Below are 18,344 nucleotides of genomic sequence, written 5' to 3'. Positions count from 1 at the left end.
AAACCCAAGGCTACTCCTAGCAGCCGGCTTCCTTGTCTGGGCCCTCCAAGATCCTGTAATATAGAAAGCCGGAGGACGCAAAAAGCTGAATGGGGGTTTAAAGCAAATTGTATTTTCTTTTCTAACGCTCGGTCTCCTGGTGTAACTCAGAATGCTAGAAAAAAAATAGATTGTATCCGAAGACTATTGTTTTGAGAAAACCCCCGGGAACTTGGTTTCTCAAATCGTTTGCAGGGAAGTATTCCTTCCCGATTTGTGGAAACTAGGATCTTGGTCTCCATGTTCCAGCAGTCCCTAGTTGATCCGGCTCTTTCTTAGGACCTGGGGGAGGGGAAGGAGACGTTGAAACACTTCAATTTCCACAGGGAACTGCCGTCTTTCCCCTTTCGCTCACGCTTTTCCGAAGATACCCTTTGGACCCTACTTTCTGGCCAGCGTAGTCAGTCTTGGCTGACAGGGTCAGGATACAGAGTGCCCTATTCCCCAGCATGCTTCGGGCTCATGGTAGATCCCGCCCCTCAGTCAATAGGAAGGCTGCCTTGAACTCCATTTCCCAGAAGACACAAGGGCTCGCTGTAGCAACTGCTCCGAAGCCTTGATTTTGACTACATATCCCGGCAGGGACTGCAGCCTAGCTTACTAGGGAGGAGGAGCTCTGAATCTACTCCATTTCCTAACCTGTCTCCGGAACTGCAGTATCCTCTTGGGGTTTAGGGATCACATGGGACTCCATTTCCCAACGTGCTTTGGGAGTCCCTTTATACCTGCAAGGCAGTGAGGGCGTGGCGAAGACTCCATTTCCCAGCTTGCCTGACTGTCCGATATTTGTGGGTCCTACTGCGCGGACTCAATTTCCCAGAGTGCACTTGGCCCTGGTGGGCATATACAGCCAATAGAGTCAGGGAATGATTAGACTGTTTCCCGGTGTGCGTCAGGTCATTGACAGAGTGGCTGTGACTACATTTCTGAGACACACTGAGGGGCTCACCGTTGCCTCAGTGGAGTGAGTGTGCGACTCTGACTCAGTTTCTCCGAGTACTTTAGGGTCCGCCGTGGACGAAGTCGACTTATTGCCAACAACTCTATTTCCTGACGTGTAGCGCGGCTCATCATTCGCGCAGTCTACGCTGAGGCTTTTGCGGACTCCATTTCCCGGCGTGCCACACGGTTTTCTCCAGGCCGAGGGCGGTGACGGCGGCGCAGAGGGGAGGTGGACTGCATATCCCAGCGTGCCCCGCGGCGGGCGCTGGGCCGGAGCCGGAGCCCGAGCGGCGCGGCCTGGAAGAGGCCGGAGGCCGGGAGAGGCGGCGGCAGCCCGGGCAGCCCGAGCCCCGCAGCTTGGGCCTGCGCTAGGCGCCATGAGCGGCGGCGCGCCTTCGGGGGGCGGCCCTGGGGGCTCGGGCCGGGCGCGGACAAGCTCGTTCGCGGAGCCTGGCGGCGGAGGCGGCGGCGGTGGCGGTGGCCCTGGGGGCTCGGCCTCCGGCCCTGGCGGCAGCAGCGGCGGGAAAGTGTCAGTCGGAGCCATGGGTGGGGGCGTGGGGGCCTCGAGTTCCGGGGGTGGCCCCAGCGGCAGCGGCGGAGGAGGCAGCGGCGTCCCCAGTGCGGGCACCAGCTTCCCGCCGCCCGGAGTGAAGCTGGGCCGTGAGTACTAGCGGCGTCCGTGGTGGGTGGAGATCAGGGTTCCTGAAGCCCCTCAATCATCGATCAGGTTCTTCCATCTGCCCAGATAAGAGCGCGAGGTGACTGCCACCTAAAACTGGTATCTGAGCTCTCCCCCTCCAAGAGAAAGATTTAGGGGGTTACCATCACTTGGAGTTTAGGATTAGAGATAGTAACCCTCAAAGAAACTGGGGTCACAGGTTCCTGTTCTTCCAGTACCAAGGTCTTGGGTTCTTGAGGCTTAAAAACAGGGATCTGACGTTGCCATCCATTAGAGAACAGGACCAGGGGTCATCGTCGCTTACCAATGGGGCTCAAGGGTTATTGTTCCCAAAGAATAAGAGGAGGGGGGTCTGAATTTGCTTCCCTTTAGAAGATGGGAATTTGGAGTGCATATTACTTAGAAGCAAGTAACTGTGTTTCCAAAGAACAGGGCTACCGCTTTCCAAAGCTGGTACCCAGGCCATCTTTCCCTTTAAAGCACAAGGCCTGGTATCATTACCTGTCCGTAATACGTACATAGAACTTTAGTCCCAATGGTGAAAATTAATAGTTGCTACCTCTTAGAAATAAGGACAGATTGGGAGTCAGCATACTCTTCAGACCTAGTCATAGTTACTGTTTTTCAAAAAACATGGCTTGGTGGGCCTCCCTTCACATAAGTGGAATGGGGGGGGGGGTGTCATAGTTCCCCTTAGATATGGATTTGGGTTATACCCCTTTTATTATTATGAGGTGTGTTATTGGTTCTGGAAAAATAGCTATGTAGGATCACCTCTTCCAAAAGAAGGTGTCAACTGGTCCCTCAAAATGGATTTGACTTATCAGTGACCCCTTTTCTTTGGGGAACCTTTCCTCAGTTCCCTGAAGAAAAAGGGATCACTATCCCCAAAGAATGCCACCACAATTTGCTGCCATTCAGAGCCTGGAACTGGGAATTAGTTTTCCTATGAAGCACTGAGGCTGGGCTAGCCCTCTGATCATAGAGATCAGGTTCACTAGTCTCAATTTAGTGCTTATCTATTAAGGACCACCCACATACAGGAAGGGGTCCCGGACTCTGGATCACACAGATGAGGTCAGGTCAGTGCCTTCTCTAACCTGGAAGTATTTGGGTAAGGGCAAATTGTCCCTCAAAAGTGAGTCAGGGCACAGGTAATGATGCCAGGAAGAGTCATTTATTTCAGTCACCAAAAACCAGTGGTGAAGTTTCCAGCTCTACCAGGGACATAGAGGCCACCCTCCCCTGAGCTGTGAGGGAGGTGAGTGCTTTCCTAAAGTAGAAGTACCTCAGGGGCACTGATCTCTGAAGTGGACGAGTTTAGGCCAGGCCTTCCCCAGTCAGGAGGGACCAGAGGGCAGTGAGCTTGGATGGATTCAGTGTCTGGAAGTGTCAGTGTCTCTGGAGACCAAGAAGACCCGTTGGTTTGCTGCTTAACTACAAGTGGAAATTAGAGGTCAGCAAGAGTTTCAGATATATCTTCCATTATGGGAGGAGGGACAAGGAAAAAGGGACAGAGAGGCCCCAGAGAGCTTCCTGTGGAGACTATCCTCCCCTCCACAGCTCCAGGAGAGGGAGGTGGCCAGAGGGGAAAGGTCAGTGGATTTTGTGTCTCCTTTGTTCCCCAGGTGACAGCGGGAAGGTGACCACAGTGGTAGCCACTCTAGGCCAAGGCCCGGAGCGCTCCCAGGAGGTGGCTTACACAGACATCAAAGTGATTGGCAATGGCTCATTTGGAGTCGTGTACCAGGCACGGCTGGCAGAGACCAGGGAACTGGTAGCCATCAAGAAGGTTCTCCAGGACAAGAGGTTCAAGGTAGCTTGGGGGGAATGGGGACAAGGAGGTTTAACTGGGCAGGACTGGTGAGAGCTCCAGCAAGAGCATTGGCCTTGGGTTCCCACGGGGATCTGAGCATGGGCCAGAGGAGAAGGGAGAAAGAAGGGAGTGAGTTGTGTGGAAGATGGGAATATAGGTTCCAGGAAAGCCCAGAGCTGACAGTTTATTGGGCTTTTGCTCTTTGTAACTGCTTTTGCAGGCAAGTTCTTGTTTAATAAAGATTGCGTGGAGGTGTAAGTATTGTTATTCCAATTTAAGTAAGCTGAAACTGGAAACTGAGACTCAGATAAGAGAATTGCCAGAGGACAAGACTAGATTCTGATTCCCAAGCTCTCCATCTTAACTTAATCACTAAGTTATGCTTCTGCCCAGAGCAGAAAGAAAGCAAAGGTCTTGTCTCACTCTGCCCTAGGTACTTGGCAAGTGCAGGGTAGAATTCAGCCTGCCCAGTGCTCACCAAACCACACGCCTTGGTGTGGGGCTCTGCCCTCCTGAAGAAGGGGTGTCCATTCAGATAGTGCTGCCCTGTGAGCTAGTGGATACCAGGGAATGAGAAGGAGATGGAGGAGTGGAAGTTGAGGGATAATTGGTGTTGGAAGGATGGCATTTTGGAGGCTAATCTGGAAATAGCCTACACTGGGAGGGAAACAGGTCAGGCCCTGGGTCCTAGCAGTGAGTAGTCTCAGGGACAGGAGGAACTCCAGGGTATTGTTCAGAATTTGATTAGTGTTGAGTCCCAGAAGTGAGAAGGATCTGAGGGTGGGGAGTTTTGAGGCCCCAGAGGGAAACAGAGAATAGAGAAGAATGCTGAGACCAGGCCTTCTGGGAAAAGGCTGAGACGGGGTCCTTTTTGGGAAGATGAGAATTGGGAGCTGGAGTCTGGGACACAGGATCCAAGCCAGGGTTCAAGGGCCAAGATACATCCAGAGGAACAATAGGGAGGAATGGGGACTAGGGTGAACTAGATGGCTACTACCTGTATGTTGTTGCTTGTGCCATGCAGGGAGGTGGACCTCATGCAGCCATATCATTTGATTTTTCAAGAGAAGCTGCAAAACTGGGTTTTGATTTTAAATCAAACATTTAAAAAAGCAATAAGTCGAACATTTAAAAAAAGTGGGCTGAAGAAAGCATCTGTGATCTGGGTTTAGCCTAGAGACTTCCAGCTTGTTGTGTGAGGGGGATGGATTGCGGATAAGGAGTTAGGGGCTTCCCCAGGGGGTCCTGGGACATAGGGAGTAGTAACCGCCTAGCTCTGTTGGCAGGAATGGGGGAGTAGGGCTGTGGTGAAGGGTGCTAGGGAGGGGAAGAAAGACAGCTGGTGGTTTTCTGAGGCTCTCTCCCTTTGCCTCTAAGAACCGAGAGCTGCAGATTATGCGGAAGCTGGACCACTGCAATATCGTGAGGCTGAGATACTTTTTCTACTCCAGTGGGGAGAAGGTGAGACCTTAGGGGTAGGGGGAGTTCTTCACCTTCACTCCACCTGTTTTCCTGCCTGCCTTCCTCATGACTGCTAGTCCTTCCCCCATTTTCCCTAAACCTTCCATCCCCCCTTCCTAGCAAGCTCTTTCTTCACAATGCCTCACACCTTTCCTTTGCTCTCTGCAGAAAGACGAGCTTTACCTAAATCTGGTGCTGGAGTACGTGCCCGAGACAGTGTACCGGGTGGCCCGCCATTTCACCAAGGCCAAGTTGACCATCCCTATCATCTATGTCAAGGTGGGCAGGCAGGCAGGCTTCTGGGGCCCAGGCCCAGGAAGCTAGTGGCTCCGAATCCTCCTACCTTCTGTGGGTTCCCTCGTTCTCCAAGTTTATGTTGGTTCTTGGAGGTCTCGTGTTCCCTGCCCTTGTTTCCATACTCCCATAGATGGAGCTCACTAAGTACAGGGTAGCCCAACCTGAGGCCTGACTGAATCAGGGAGGCAGGCTGACTGGGGCTGGGAGGCTGCAAGGTACCTGCTTGGGTCTATACTGGGAGCCCAGTGACAACAGTGGTATTGGAGGCAGTAGCTCAGAATCAGGTGGTGGTGACAGAAAATACAGAGGGGGACGCATTGGAGTCTGGCAGAGGAGGGGAAAGGACGCAGGGTTGGAGGAAGGTTAGTGTCCACAGAGCCAAGAGAGCAGGCACCTTCATCCATTGTCTCTAGTTCATTCCCCAGTGCCTGGTGCCCAGTCCTGGGTGTTCCTGTCCCTTAGTAGGAGTTTGAATGAATGAGTGAGTGAGCCTAGTGATGATGTGGAGAACAGGCTGGGGCAGTGGTGCATTGGGAGGAGGTGGCTGGGTCCAAGTTTACTTGAGGTTGCTTGAGGGCCCCGTTGCTCCTCCTGGTGAGCCCTTGCAAGCTCTTTCTTAGGGGCTCTGCTAGTGGTTGGTGCTATGGGACCTCACCTTCCGGGGCAGGGAGTTCTCCAGTGTGGTGACCCTGGCCTGTGGCTGCCTGTGTGTCAGGCCCAGCAATGAACAATTTCAGAGGCCCAGCTGACTAAGACCCAGGCCTTGCCTTTGAAACCTGTCAGTGTAGCAGGGTAGACAAGTGAGAACTATGAAACTACTAGCAACTGCCTTCCTAGAAGGGGCACAGGGGATTCTGGAAACAGAAGGCCCCCAGCCTTGCCTGCTTGGGGCAGGAAGGATCAAAGAAGGCTTCTGAGAGGAGAGCAGGCGCAGGGTGAGAAAGGAGGATCTCTGGCCAAGGGCAGCACGGATAGAGGAGGAGAATGCCCAGGAAGCAGGCCTAAGCAGTTATTACTTGCCAAGCCCTGTGAGGCAGTGATGAAAACACAAAGATCACTGCTCTCTTGACACTTAGGTGCTAGTCAATGGGAGAATGGAAAGAAAACCCAACTGGAGAGGGGCTGCTAGTGGGTGGTTTGATTGGTGGATAAGGGGAGCCGAGTGCCTGGCTCCCAGCCTCTCAAACAAGGTCTTCCTGCTGTCTATCTTATTCATCAGGCTTCTGCTGAGGTATGGGATCGAAACAGGTGTTCTCAGTGTGGACCAGAACCAGCACTGGGAGCTGCTGCAAAAGCCCCATCCTGAACTTACTGAATCAGAAACTTGGAGTGGGGCCCAGAAGCCCCTATTTTTTTTTTTTTTAAATATATTTTATTGATTTTTTACAGAGAGGAAGGGAGAGGGATAGAGAGTGAGAAACATCGATGAGAGAGACATCAATCAGTTGCCTCCTGCACGCCCCCTACTGGGGATGTGCCCGCAACCCAGGTACATGCCCTTGACTGGAATCGAACCAGGGACCCTTCAGTCCGCAGGCCGACGCTCTATCCATTGAGCCAAACCGGTTAGGGCAGAAGCCCCTATTTTAACAAGGCCTCCAAGTGATTCTGGTGCACACTAAAATTTGAGAACCAAGGGGCCACGGAAGGATTTTCAAGTTGGAGCCAGGGCCTGGAATGGCTCTTCTGGCCAAGAGGGTGGAGCAGTGGCATGCTCTGGGGGAGCTGGGCTGGAATTCTGTTCCCTGCCTATCCCAGGTATACATGTACCAGCTCTTCCGGAGCTTGGCCTACATCCACTCCCAGGGCGTGTGTCACCGTGACATCAAACCCCAGAATCTGCTGGTGGACCCTGACACTGCTGTCCTCAAGCTCTGTGATTTTGGCAGGTAGGCCTGACCTGGGGTGTGTTAAGTAGCCGAAAGGGTGAGGAAGGATCCCAACCTTTGCCTATGTTTACTCTTGCTCACCTTTTCCCACAGTGCAAAGCAGCTGGTCCGGGGGGAGCCCAATGTCTCCTATATCTGTTCTCGCTACTATCGTGCCCCAGAGCTGATCTTTGGAGCCACTGATTACACCTCATCTATCGGTCAGACTTACGGGAGGCTGGGGGTGGGGATGGCAGTCATGGCAGTTTTTGAGTTTTGTGTATGTGTGCCAGGTTTGGCGATAAAAGCTTAATATCTATTCTTTTATGCAGTCCTCACAAATTTAGGAGGGCGATGCTGTCGTACACTCCTTTACAGATGAGTAGTCTCAGGCTTAGAGTGGTGAGGCCATCTGCCTGCAGTCACACTGCTGGGAGTGGGCAGGGTTGGCTTTGAAAGCTGACCCAACTCCAGAGTCCATACTGACGCTGGAACCTCCCAGTTAGCCCTCTCTTCTCATCCAGGGGGAGGGGCTGATGGTGACCTTGGGGGAATCTGAGGTGGGCCATGAGGGTGTGACCTGCTCACAGGCCCTCTGTATTCCTCCCAATTGGTGGGGATGACATTGCCACCTTCCAGGCATGAGGAGAGGGCATGAAGGATTTGGAAGAGAATGTTCATCAGCCGGTGTGAGGAAACTGCCTGGTCCTTAGGTGTGAATTTGTGTCATAGGGCTCAAGGTACAGACCAGGAAGAAGAGTACAATACAGTCAGGCAGACCTGGAGGTCAAAGTCAGACTCCAGGGTTCCTAAACTGTATGATCTTGAGCAAGGCACTTCCTCTCTGATCATAAGGGATGGAAGTGTTTGTGAGGTGTGGGCATGGTAGCCCTGACCCTCTCCCATTCCCCCTTCAGATGTGTGGTCAGCTGGCTGCGTACTGGCTGAGCTCCTCCTGGGCCAGCCCATCTTCCCTGGGGACAGTGGGGTAGACCAGCTGGTGGAGATCATCAAGGTGAGGAGAGAGCCAGGTGGGCAGAGGTAGGGCTAAGTGATAGGGGTCTTGGCTTAAGACCCCTCCCCTCCTTTTCCTACAGGTGCTGGGAACACCAACCCGGGAACAGATCCGAGAGATGAACCCCAACTACACAGAATTCAAGTTCCCCCAGATTAAAGCTCACCCTTGGACAAAGGTAGGGCAGGGCTAGTGACTCAGATAGCATGGCTGAGGTCCCCATTGGAGGCCAAGTGGTCTGGGGATCTGGCTACAAAGTCATGGCATGGGAGAGGGTCAGTAACTTTCATTAGATTTCAGTTTATGGAATTTCCATTAATCTGAAAGTTGAGGACCCACAGTAGATTTGGGTCCCACTTTTCTAGTGGGGAAACAGACTTACAGCAGAGTCCATGCAGTCATGGTGGGCTGCTCACCTGATAAAACAGCTCCCCTCAGTGGCGGTGTCTCAGTTTCCTCATTTGGAAAGTGGGTTTGTGAGAGGCGGACAGTCACATTTGCTGCAGGCATTGTGGCAGTGGGGTGCAGGAGCATGCAAGTACCCAGGGCCTCACCCTTGTGACTTTTGCCTCTCCTTCTCCATAGGTGTTCAAATCTCGAACGCCACCCGAGGCCATAGCGCTCTGCTCTAGCCTGCTGGAGTACACACCGTCCTCGAGGCTCTCCCCACTGGAAGCCTGTGCCCACAGCTTCTTTGATGAACTGCGATGTCACGGAATCCAGCTCCCTAACAACCGCTCGCTTCCCCCCCTCTTCAATTTCAGTCCCGGTGGTGAGGGCACAGTCTGGGATCTGGGGAACTGGAGGGGCAGCCAGTGATCGTGGAGAAGAGCTTGGTGTTGAAGACAGGAGTGGGGAGTTGAGGGTGGGCGACAAGGAAGGCCTGGGGCATGAGAGAGGCCCCCACGGTTCAAGGAGACCTAAACCTGATTCACCCGTGCCCCATGATCGGTGCTAGGCTCTTTACAGTTTTTCCTATAAAGTATTTGATGGCTACACGTGTCTGCAAACACTGGCCTTGCCAAGAGCTGGGTCCCCATTCAGTGCCCTTTTCTAACTCCAATTGGGTCTGCAGATGTCCTGCCCTCTGACCAGGCATGTCCATTCCTGTCTCTAGAACTCTCCATCCAACCATCTCTCAACGCCATTCTCATCCCTCCTCACTTGAGGTCCCCGGCGGGCACTGCCACCCTCACCCCATCCTCACAAGGTAAGTCAGGGTAGAGCAGCATTTTTCAGCTGCGGGGGAAGGAACTGTTTTCACAGCCCGAGTTTCCTGTAAAAATTACTAACAGCTTGATAGTATAGAAAGCATATTTTACAACATGTAAATGGCCACTTGTGTTGGGTATTATTGCCTTTGTTTGTGTTGAAATGCTAACCGGAAAACCAAAGACATATGTTTGGCCTACACAAACAGTAGAATTTGTTGCGCACATTAAAAAATTGGGGCCATTTCATGTACAAGTCCAATTTTCCTGTTTCTCCTGGGGAAGAAAATCAGATGGGACAGCCGTGGGCCTGCCTTTCCTCAGGCCCTCTGAGGTGGGGCCTGGCTCTCTGGTGAGTCATTGACCAGCCTGGCCCTTTGGCATTTGAGTTTGCAACCATGGACCTAAAGTGACAGCTTTCAATTTCAAATGTAGCATCTTACATGGACTTCCTGCTTGTGGAGGTTTGGGGGGGAAGAAGAGGGGGTTTGAAAGGCAAAGGCTAACTGGTCTGCTTCTTTCTCCTCTTCAGGTTTAAGTGAGGCTCAGGCCGGCTCAGAATGGCAGTCAACCGAAGCCACAGCTCCCCTCACTAACTCCTCCTGAGGGCCCTGCCAACTACCCTTCCATCTGGGAGCCCCAGGTGGGGCTGGGAAAGGGGGGCCATAGCTCCTGCCCTGGCTGGGCCCCTAGACTAGAGGGCAGAGGTAAATGAGTCCCTGTTCCCTCTTCCTGTTCCTCCCTCACCAGCCTCACCCCTATGGTGGGCTTTTTAAGAGGATTTCAACTGGTTGTGGGGAGGGAAGAGAAGGAAGGATGGACGGGGTTGGGGGCATGAGGATCTCCTATCCCTTGGCCCCCTTCCCTCCCCCTAGACCGCCCCTCTCCAACCCACCCTCCCTTCCTGTGTCCCTTGTAAATAGAACCAGACCAGCCCATCTCCTCTCCTCTTTCCTGGCCCCCGGGTGTAAATAGATTGTTATAATTTTTTTCTTAAAGAAAACGTCGATTCGCACCGTCCAACCTGGCACCTCCCCCTCCTACAGCTGTGTTCCCCTCCTGTCCTCTGCCCTAAGGTCTCCTCCCTCCTCTCCCCACCCTGGAGGGCTGGGTTAGGGATCCTGATGTCTTAGTTTCCACAGTAAGGTTTGCCTGTGTACAGACCTCCGTTCAATAAATTATTGGCATGAAACCTACTTCTGTCTAGCTGTCTTTTTCCACAGAGGTGAGGAAAGTGTCTGGTGGGCTTTCCTGGGACAGGAGTGGGCTATATCTCAGGTTGGAGGCAGGGTAGGGTGAACCCAAACTGGGCCATCTGAGGCCTGAATCTGGAACCTGGCTGAGGGGCCCAACCTTCCTGTGTGAGGATTAACTAGTCTGGTTTATATGCTGCAGAGGCCTGGGAGGAGCCTGGCCCCTGGTCTCAGGTCTAACCATCTGCTTCCACCCAGGGAGGGAGAGCTGGGATCAGAGAGGTCATGGCCACAGACTGTAAGTGGCAAGGTCAAGACTTGAACAAAGCTATGTCTCGGCCCTTGCTGCCTGCTGCTTCAGAGTCTGGAGGACACAAAACAGCCTGATGTAAACTTAAAAAAAAATTTTTTTTTTTTTTTTGGTTAATCTTCACCTGAGAATATTTTTCCATTTATTTTTAGAGAGTGGGAAGGAGGGGGCGAGAGAGAAACATTGATTGGTTGCCTCCTGCACATGGGGCTAGAGATCAAACCTGTGGTGCACAGGCTGATGCTCTAACCACTGACCCACACAGACCAGGGCCTGATGTAGACTCTTAGTGGGCATGCATGGGGGCAGAGGTGCTGTCCCCAAACCCTAGCAGATCCCCAAGCCTTCATTTCCAGGTCTCAAACAGGGCTCATACCTGTTGGGAAGTGACACCCTGGGTAAGGTTAAGGCAGAGAGCCTGGCTTTTATCCTTGCTTAGAAAACATGCTGGGGCCAGAGAGTAGGACCACGGGCAGAGGGAAATGGCACCTCCTCCTCATGGTGTCAGCAGCAGGTGAGGGCAGAGGCTGCAGAGGAAGAAGGGGATCCGGGGAGGAGCAACTGACATGTGCTCCATTGGTGCAGAGAGGTGTTCCAGGGGGAGTTCAAGGATGTCTGTAGTGTCTGGGCTTTTGTCTGCTAAAAAGCCGCAGAGGCATCTGTATATTGCCCAATAAAACCCTGAGCCTCCCTGCTCAGAACCATTTGGGCATCACCTTTTTGTATGATGAATACATACATAAAGCATGTGGACCAGAGGAAGGGAGGGCTGGCCTGGGTGAGGGGACCTGTGGTCCGGCTGCTGGGGACGCCTTCCATTACATCTGGTCAGCCATGCGGTCACCGTCCCTCACCCTCCTCCTGTCTCCATGGTCTATGCCCAGCTCTGGCCTGTTCTCTCCCTCCTGGACCATCTTTAGTCTTCCCCATAGCCCCACCCTGACCCCAGGGAGCCCTAATCCCCCATTAGGGCCCACCCCTTCTTGCACTGCTCCAATTTAGCCCAGCTTTAAGGCCTTCCCAGGTCTAGCCCTCCCAGACAACTCAATCCTGCTTCACTCTGCCCCATTCCCTGACCTGCCATTTATCATGTTTAGAGAGGGAAGAATTGTCACCTCAAGGAACCTTTGAAAAGGCTGGGGATCCCTTCCTGCTTCCAAGACCTTTGATCTTTTGGAAGACTCCCCAAACCCCAACTGCTCTGGGACACTGGCTCACCTTTCCTCCAGTTACAATGAATCCTCCTCTGAGCCCCCAGCTCCTGCAAGGGTTTTAGGTCACAATCATTCAATAGCACGGGTTATGGACATGGGCTGCAGGGCCCACCCAAGTGCCTATCTCAGCAATGCCTTTGTCTAGCTGTGAGACCTTGGGCAAGTCTCTGCTCATTTTCTTTTTCTTTCTTTTTTCTATGCAGCACTTCACCAATTTGCATGCCATCCTTACGTAGGGGCCATGCTAATCTCTGTATCATTCCAATTTTAGTATATGTACTGCCAAAGTAAGCATTCTGCCCATTTTCTCATCTGTACAACAGGGATAATTCTGAGATCACCTCACAGGCCTGTTGGGATCATAACACATGTATAGTGGTAACTGTGGTGCCTGCCACGGCTAGAAGTCAAATGTTCGCTGTTACTGTAGCTGTGAATAACTGGATGGTCTCCAAGTATACTAAGAACTCATCCTCCATGCCATCTGCCTGGAATGTTCTCTTATGCTAGCAGATTCCTACCTCCTTTAGAAAGTCTCTACTCATCTACCACCGAGCTTTGTTCCTTGCTCTGGGGACCACTGTCCATGTGCACCCCCATCACAACCCTGAGGAACCTGGGGCTGAGCTCTGTCTGCCCGAGGGGCAGGGCAGAAGCGTGACTTATCTCTTACCCCAAGCATCGCCCAGCACTCAGGGAGGACTTAGGACACCCAAGCTGATAAAAAATCAACGAGACACACTTAGAGAGCAAGGCCATCTGTACTTGTGCATGTTCCTCACACACTATAGGCCTCCTGGGCTGAGCCCTGTGTCTGACTCATTCCTGGGTCTCCAGCATCACAGTCTGCAGCTGAGCACTAGGGCACCTATAGGTTTCCTTCCATTGTTAAAGGTGAGATTAAGGAAGCCCAGAGAAGTCAGTACCTTCCTCCACCAGGCATGGCTGAGTCCTGGGTGCTGAAAGTCCAGGGAAGCGAGGGCTGGGGGGCAGCAAAGGACCTAAAGATGTATGGGGCACATACCTGAGCACATGGCCAGGGCTCAGGAAAGGTTACCTGATGTTTCTGGGTAGCAGGGTGATGCAAAGAACCTTGGCAAACCCTGCTATGTGGGGTGACCTGGGACAGATTGTATCATGTCTCAGAGCTTCAGTTTCCCCTCAGGCAGAGAAAGGTGACAAGAGAAACCTGGCAGGGCTGTCCTGAGGAGCCAGTGGGTAAGGTGCCCGGGTAGATCCTGGAACCCATTGGGGTGGACTTGCCAGGGTGTGGTCCCCTTCCTCCCCAGAGGAGCCCACACTTGCTGCTGCAACCAAACTGTTATTGTTGCTCTTAGCTGTGTCACACGAAGGCCGTGTCCAATTGCAACAGCCCGCTCGCTTCACTGGCCCCCAGTGCCGCCTGGCACAGCTGCAGTGTGTCCTCAAGTGCCAGCGGCTGGGATGTCTCGATGATGGCGATGGTCTCCCCGAGCTCAGTGCACATGATAGTCTGCTGAGGCTGGGTGGGTGGGGGTGAGGCGGGAGGTGGTGATCTGGGCTGTAGTGTCATCGTCCGTGCTCGAGCATGGACCCGCTGGTGCAGGCGGAGGCCTGCCATGGCACGGAACCAGCGGCCACATGTCCCGCAGTAGTAGGGGCTCTTGTTGTAGAGACCAGTGATGGGGAGGCGGGGTGCTCGAGCGAAGGCCACTGGCCGCAGGTGCAGCCTCCGATGCTGCTGCAGGTTTGAGCTCTGTGTGAAGCGCTTACCACAGTCCAAGCACTGGTAGGGACGCACACCTGTGTGGGTCAATTGGTGGCGGCTGAGATTGGCCAGAGAAGCAAAGGTCTTGCCACAGGAGTGGCACTGGAAGGGCCTCTCGCCTGTGTGTGTCCGCAGGTGGTTGTGCACATGGACCAGCTTCTTGAATCCTTTGCCACAAACCCCGCAGCAGTGTCGCCGCTCAGGGGGTCCATGGACTGTACGCCGGTGCCGAGAGAGGCGGGAGGCTGAGGCGAAGGACTTAGAGCACTGTGGGCAGGGCAGCTGGGCAGGTGGGGTAGGGGGTGGTGGCGGGGGCATGGGCTCAGCTGGAGTCAGGGAGGCTCCTGCTGTGAGGGGGGGCACCCCACTCTTGCCGGCGTGGGTGCGCCTGTGGTAGAGAAACTTGGTCATGTTGCTAAATGTCTTGCCACAGCGGCAGCGATGCAATGGGTTGGCGGTGTGGGCCCGCCGGTGGGCCACCAAGGTGAGTTCTGTGCTGAAGCCACGGCCACAGTCCACGCAGAGGTAGCGGGCTTCCCCACGGTGCAGCCGCAGGTGCTGTTCCAATGAAGCTGCTTTCTTGAAGACCTTGAAGCAGGTGGTACACTCGTGTGTGCCACCAACATGGGCCCGCCCGTGAGCCAGCAGCCGGTTTGCTGAGCTGAAGCTGCGTTGGCACTGGCTGCAGCGGAAGGGGTGGGTTGTTGATGCCGGGCCATGGGATGCACGCCGGTGTCGTCGGCGTGCCCCTGCTGAGGTCCAGTGTTGGGGACAATCTCCACAGTTCTGGGTCCCGGCATCTGTGGACTTGTCGCCCTCTATAGCACTGTCACCAACCTCTGAGGCCAAAGCCTCCTCCTCCTCCTCTGTCTCATCATCTTCTTCATCCTCATCTTCCTCTAGCCCATTGCATTCCTCTTTCTCTAGGGAGTCAAAGTGGGTGCCTTGATGCTCCAAGAACTCCTCAGGGGTGGCACAGAGGGTACAGCATTCAGGACACTCATAGGGCTCCATCTTGACTCCAGGTGGAGCAGGAGACTGAGGCGGTGGTGCTGAGGGAGGGGGCGGGGGAGGCGGCAGCACTGGTGGTCCGGCTGCTGCAGTAGAAAGGTGCTGGGCCTTCCGATGAGCCACCCACAGCTCAGGCAAGGGGAACAGCTCCTGGCAGTCCCCACACTGGTACTGGATCTGGCTTGCAGACGCCTGCAGGTGGGAGTCCTGGTGGGCCAGGAGCTCACCACGGGAGAGGATGAGCTGGCTGCACTCACCACACTGGAAAGGCCCATCCTCAGTACCTGGCACTAGCTCTGGCTCCAGGCCAGCGTCCTGGGTGGTCAGTGCCTCCTCCTCTGTGACAGTGGGCACATGCTGATCCTGGTGTGAGATGACCTCCTCCAGTGTGTTGTAGAGGCTGCCACACTCAGAGCACATGAACTGGTGGTGCTGGAAAAAGAGGGATGAGGCAAGGGCTTCCTCAGGTTTCATATCAGTCACCTCTGTTGACATCTCCATTGCCCTTGGTGATATCTGTGTCAGCATCTCGGCCATCTCAGCCATCTCAGCCATTGTGGGGAAAGCAGTGCCTGGAGAAAGAAGGGAGCTGGTGAGACACCAGGAATCCAAGGGGAGAGGGGATGTCTTAGGAGTTCCTTTGTCCATCCTGTCACTCATTAGCCTCTGTCAGTCACCAAGTTTAGATCCAGTGTTTGTGCCTCAGTCTTTAATGAGCCTGTGACTCTGAAGCTAACACACGTCCCATGGCGGCCAGACATCTGCAGGAGAGACAGCCCTCCTCAGTCTGGCCTCTGATGCTGCCCTCCTTACCCAGAGGGATAGTTGTACCCTTTCTGAGAACACATGTCTTTTAGGGCCTCTTGGCCTTTGCCTGTACAGCTTCCTCTCTGCGCAGCACCTTTCCTCCCTCTACATAGAGACAGAGATGCAGCAAAGAGATTAAGAGCCCAGACCCTGGAACCACACTGCTCTTGGCTTGAATCTGAGCTCCACCACACATACTTCTTCTCTCGGAGACTGTCTTCTCACTCGTGAAATGGGGCTAAAAGTAGTACTGACCACAATGTCCCTGGTACTTAATAAAAGCTAGGCAGAACCACTTGTACTTACCCAGAAATGTTTTTGGACCCTAGGTCTTTGACGCTGCTATTCCTTCTACCAAGTAAGTTCTCTCCTCTTCTAGTCTAGCAAACTCCTCCCCAGCATTTCCTTTGTGAAGCTTTTTCTGACATGTCTACAGCCCAAGGCTGGTGGCCACTCCCCTCCTCCGAGTTCGTATGGTATCCAGTGCCACCTCTATTATAGCAATTATCATGAACTTGGGGTGAAGTCTCTGTGTTCCTCACTGAGCTTGTAGGCAGGACAGGTCTGATTCACTACAGGGACTGTTGTCACCAACTAAAACACTGACCAGGGACAGGGATTTTAACTATTAAACTTTTATCTATGTGCTCCATCTCCCCTTCTCAATGTGTGGGCTCAATTCATATAGGTCATTTCACACAGCAGAGGCCCAGGGTCTCTTTAGCAAATGACCACCCCCCCCCAACCCCACAAGTATAAGAGCTAATTTTCCAAATTCAATTTCCACCTTCTCCATCTCTTCAACACATCTGTTAATGCCAGAGGGCAGTTTACAACCTGGCACATAAACATTGCTCCTATTAAGTTCCCAGAGGGCAGGGATTTTAGCTTGTCCATCACTGATATATTTCCAATGCCAAGAACAATGCTTAGCACACCTTAGACACTGAGTAGATATTTAGTGAATGAATAATCCTCCTTCCAGGAAGTGAGGCCCCAGTGCACATTCCACCTCCCCACCAGGCCAACTCTCCTATTAGAACTCCCACAAAAATAGCCCAGCACAGGACCCTGCTTTCAGTTGGTGCCCAATAAATGCTCCTTGAGTAAATAATTCACTAAAAGCCCAGGAGTACACTGTCCTTAACTTCCTCACTAATTTTTGAGTTGCCAGGGCCTGAGAGTTTAATTTTTTCTGTTTACAGCCCCACTCTAAACAGAGAACTCCTCTAGGAAGAGGTCCAGTGCCTGGTGTATAGTTTATGCAAAGTAGTACCCAGTAAAGGTCTTTCTAGAAGGTAGCCTGAAAGACCTAAATTTGGATTTTCCTCGTTTACATTCCCCCCTTTCCAATCATGGATTGTAAACTATTGGGGGGGAGGAATGGGGGTTTTCTAGACAGTAGACCAGTAAGTACTTCCAGGAAAGAACCCACCAGGGGCCTGGAAGTTCAACTTTCTCGCTGCACAGCTACACATCCCTTTTCTCTGACCAGACATATCGACTCTGCAACCTAAGAGCTCCCTGCAAAGTGTCGGGGAACGGAGAGCTCAAGTGTAGGGTCCGGCACACCACCGGAGTCAATCAATGCTCCAGGGCACATAGGAAGGAGCGCTCTCCTTCCACTCCGCGCCGCTCCCGCCATAGCGCAGGCCCCAAAGCTCTTCGACCTCCGGTGTCCCCTTCGTCTCCCTCCATCCTCTCCGTTGGCCCAGCGCTCTCTTCACCCGCCCGCCCCGCGGCGCGGTGACCCTCACCCGTCTCTCTCGCCTCCTGCAGACCCCGCCGCTCTTGACACAGACCCTCGGCTCCTGGTGTGCGGCACCCCTCACCATCCACACCTCCCATTGGGCGGCGCCCTTACCCGTGACGGCCAATCAGAGCCGGCAGCGTAGGGCAAGCGCCCTGGAGCCTGCGTGTTGAAGCTCAGGCGGGGCTCGGCGAGTGTCTCCACGCACACACGACCGTGCCCTGTGGGCTGGGTTCGGGGCTCGGAGAAGCGCCTGCGCAGTTCTCCCCGGCTGGCCGCGTTGGTGCCAAGTCTGCTGGTAGAGACGAGTGCGCACGGTTGAAGTGAGAGCCCACGGAGTGGACTGGGAGGCGTGAGACCTTGACAGAGGTGTCATAGCTGAAAAGATTGAGCATCTCTGAGAACACAGCTTTGGAGCCAGACACACTTGGAGTACTTCTCTCTGGACCTCACTTTTACTCCTGTGTAAAATGGCCTTGAGTCGTATCCAAGGTTATTGAGAGAACTGGGTGAAATCAAACACATAAACTGGCCGGTGTGGCTTAATGGTTTAGTGTCGACCTACAAACCAAGGGGTCACAGTTCGATTCCCGATTAGGGCACGTGCCTGGGTTGCAGGCTGTCTCATCGATGTTTCTACCTCTCCCTCTCCCTTCCTTTCTCAAATAACATATTTTGGCCCTGGCTGGGTAACTCAATTGGTAGAGCATCGTCCTGATATCCCAAGGTTGCGGGTTCGATCCCTGGTAAGAAGCAACCAATGAAAGCATAAATAAGTGGAACAACAAAATCGAGGTCTCTTTCTCTCTCATAAAAGAAAAAAAAGTACTCGCTTTAGTAGCACATATACTAAAATTGGAATGATACAGAGAAATTAGCATGGCCCCTGCACAAGGATGACACGCAAATTCATGAAGCGTTCCATATTTTTAAGGCATGGCCTTGTTTTCCTGGATTGATTAGATGACTCTGTATGTTTTTGAT

General features: G+C 53.3%; 2 protein-coding genes across 3 annotated transcripts; one reads left to right on the top strand and one right to left on the bottom strand.

Annotated features, from left to right (window-relative positions):
* Positions 1 to 944: 944 nt before the first annotated feature.
* Positions 945 to 10,524, top strand: GSK3A (glycogen synthase kinase 3 alpha). Of its 2 annotated transcripts, XM_080645505.1 has the most exons (12): positions 945 to 1,641; positions 3,289 to 3,476; positions 4,854 to 4,937; positions 5,106 to 5,216; positions 6,993 to 7,123; positions 7,217 to 7,323; positions 8,020 to 8,117; positions 8,200 to 8,295; positions 8,703 to 8,889; positions 9,235 to 9,327; positions 9,861 to 9,971; positions 10,328 to 10,524. In XM_080645505.1, the coding sequence occupies exons 1-11, from the start codon at positions 1,359 to 1,361 to the stop codon at positions 9,932 to 9,934; spliced, it is 1,452 nt and encodes a 483-aa protein (XP_080501631.1). In that variant the 5' UTR covers positions 945 to 1,358; the 3' UTR covers positions 9,935 to 9,971; positions 10,328 to 10,524. The 2 variants fall into 2 exon arrangements, with proteins under 2 accessions (XP_080501631.1, XP_080501630.1); XM_080645504.1 differs by having other exon boundaries at positions 946 to 1,641; positions 9,861 to 10,524.
* A 418-nt stretch (positions 10,525 to 10,942) lies between these two features.
* Positions 10,943 to 17,458, bottom strand: ZNF526 (zinc finger protein 526; the record flags this gene model as incomplete). The annotated part of the gene is made up of 2 exons (XM_080645488.1): positions 10,943 to 15,375; positions 17,368 to 17,458. 2 exons carry the CDS (start codon positions 17,456 to 17,458, stop codon positions 13,388 to 13,390), a joined length of 2,079 nt encoding a protein of 692 aa, XP_080501614.1. The 3' UTR covers positions 10,943 to 13,387.
* Positions 17,459 to 18,344: the final 886 nt, after the last annotated feature.

Source organism: Plecotus auritus (genome assembly GCF_963455305.1).
Source record: "Plecotus auritus genome assembly, chromosome: 10".
Taxonomy (NCBI): Eukaryota; Metazoa; Chordata; class Mammalia; order Chiroptera; family Vespertilionidae; genus Plecotus; species Plecotus auritus.
The sequence above is the reverse complement of the archived record's forward strand: the minus strand, read 5'-3'. Positions and strand labels throughout refer to the sequence as shown.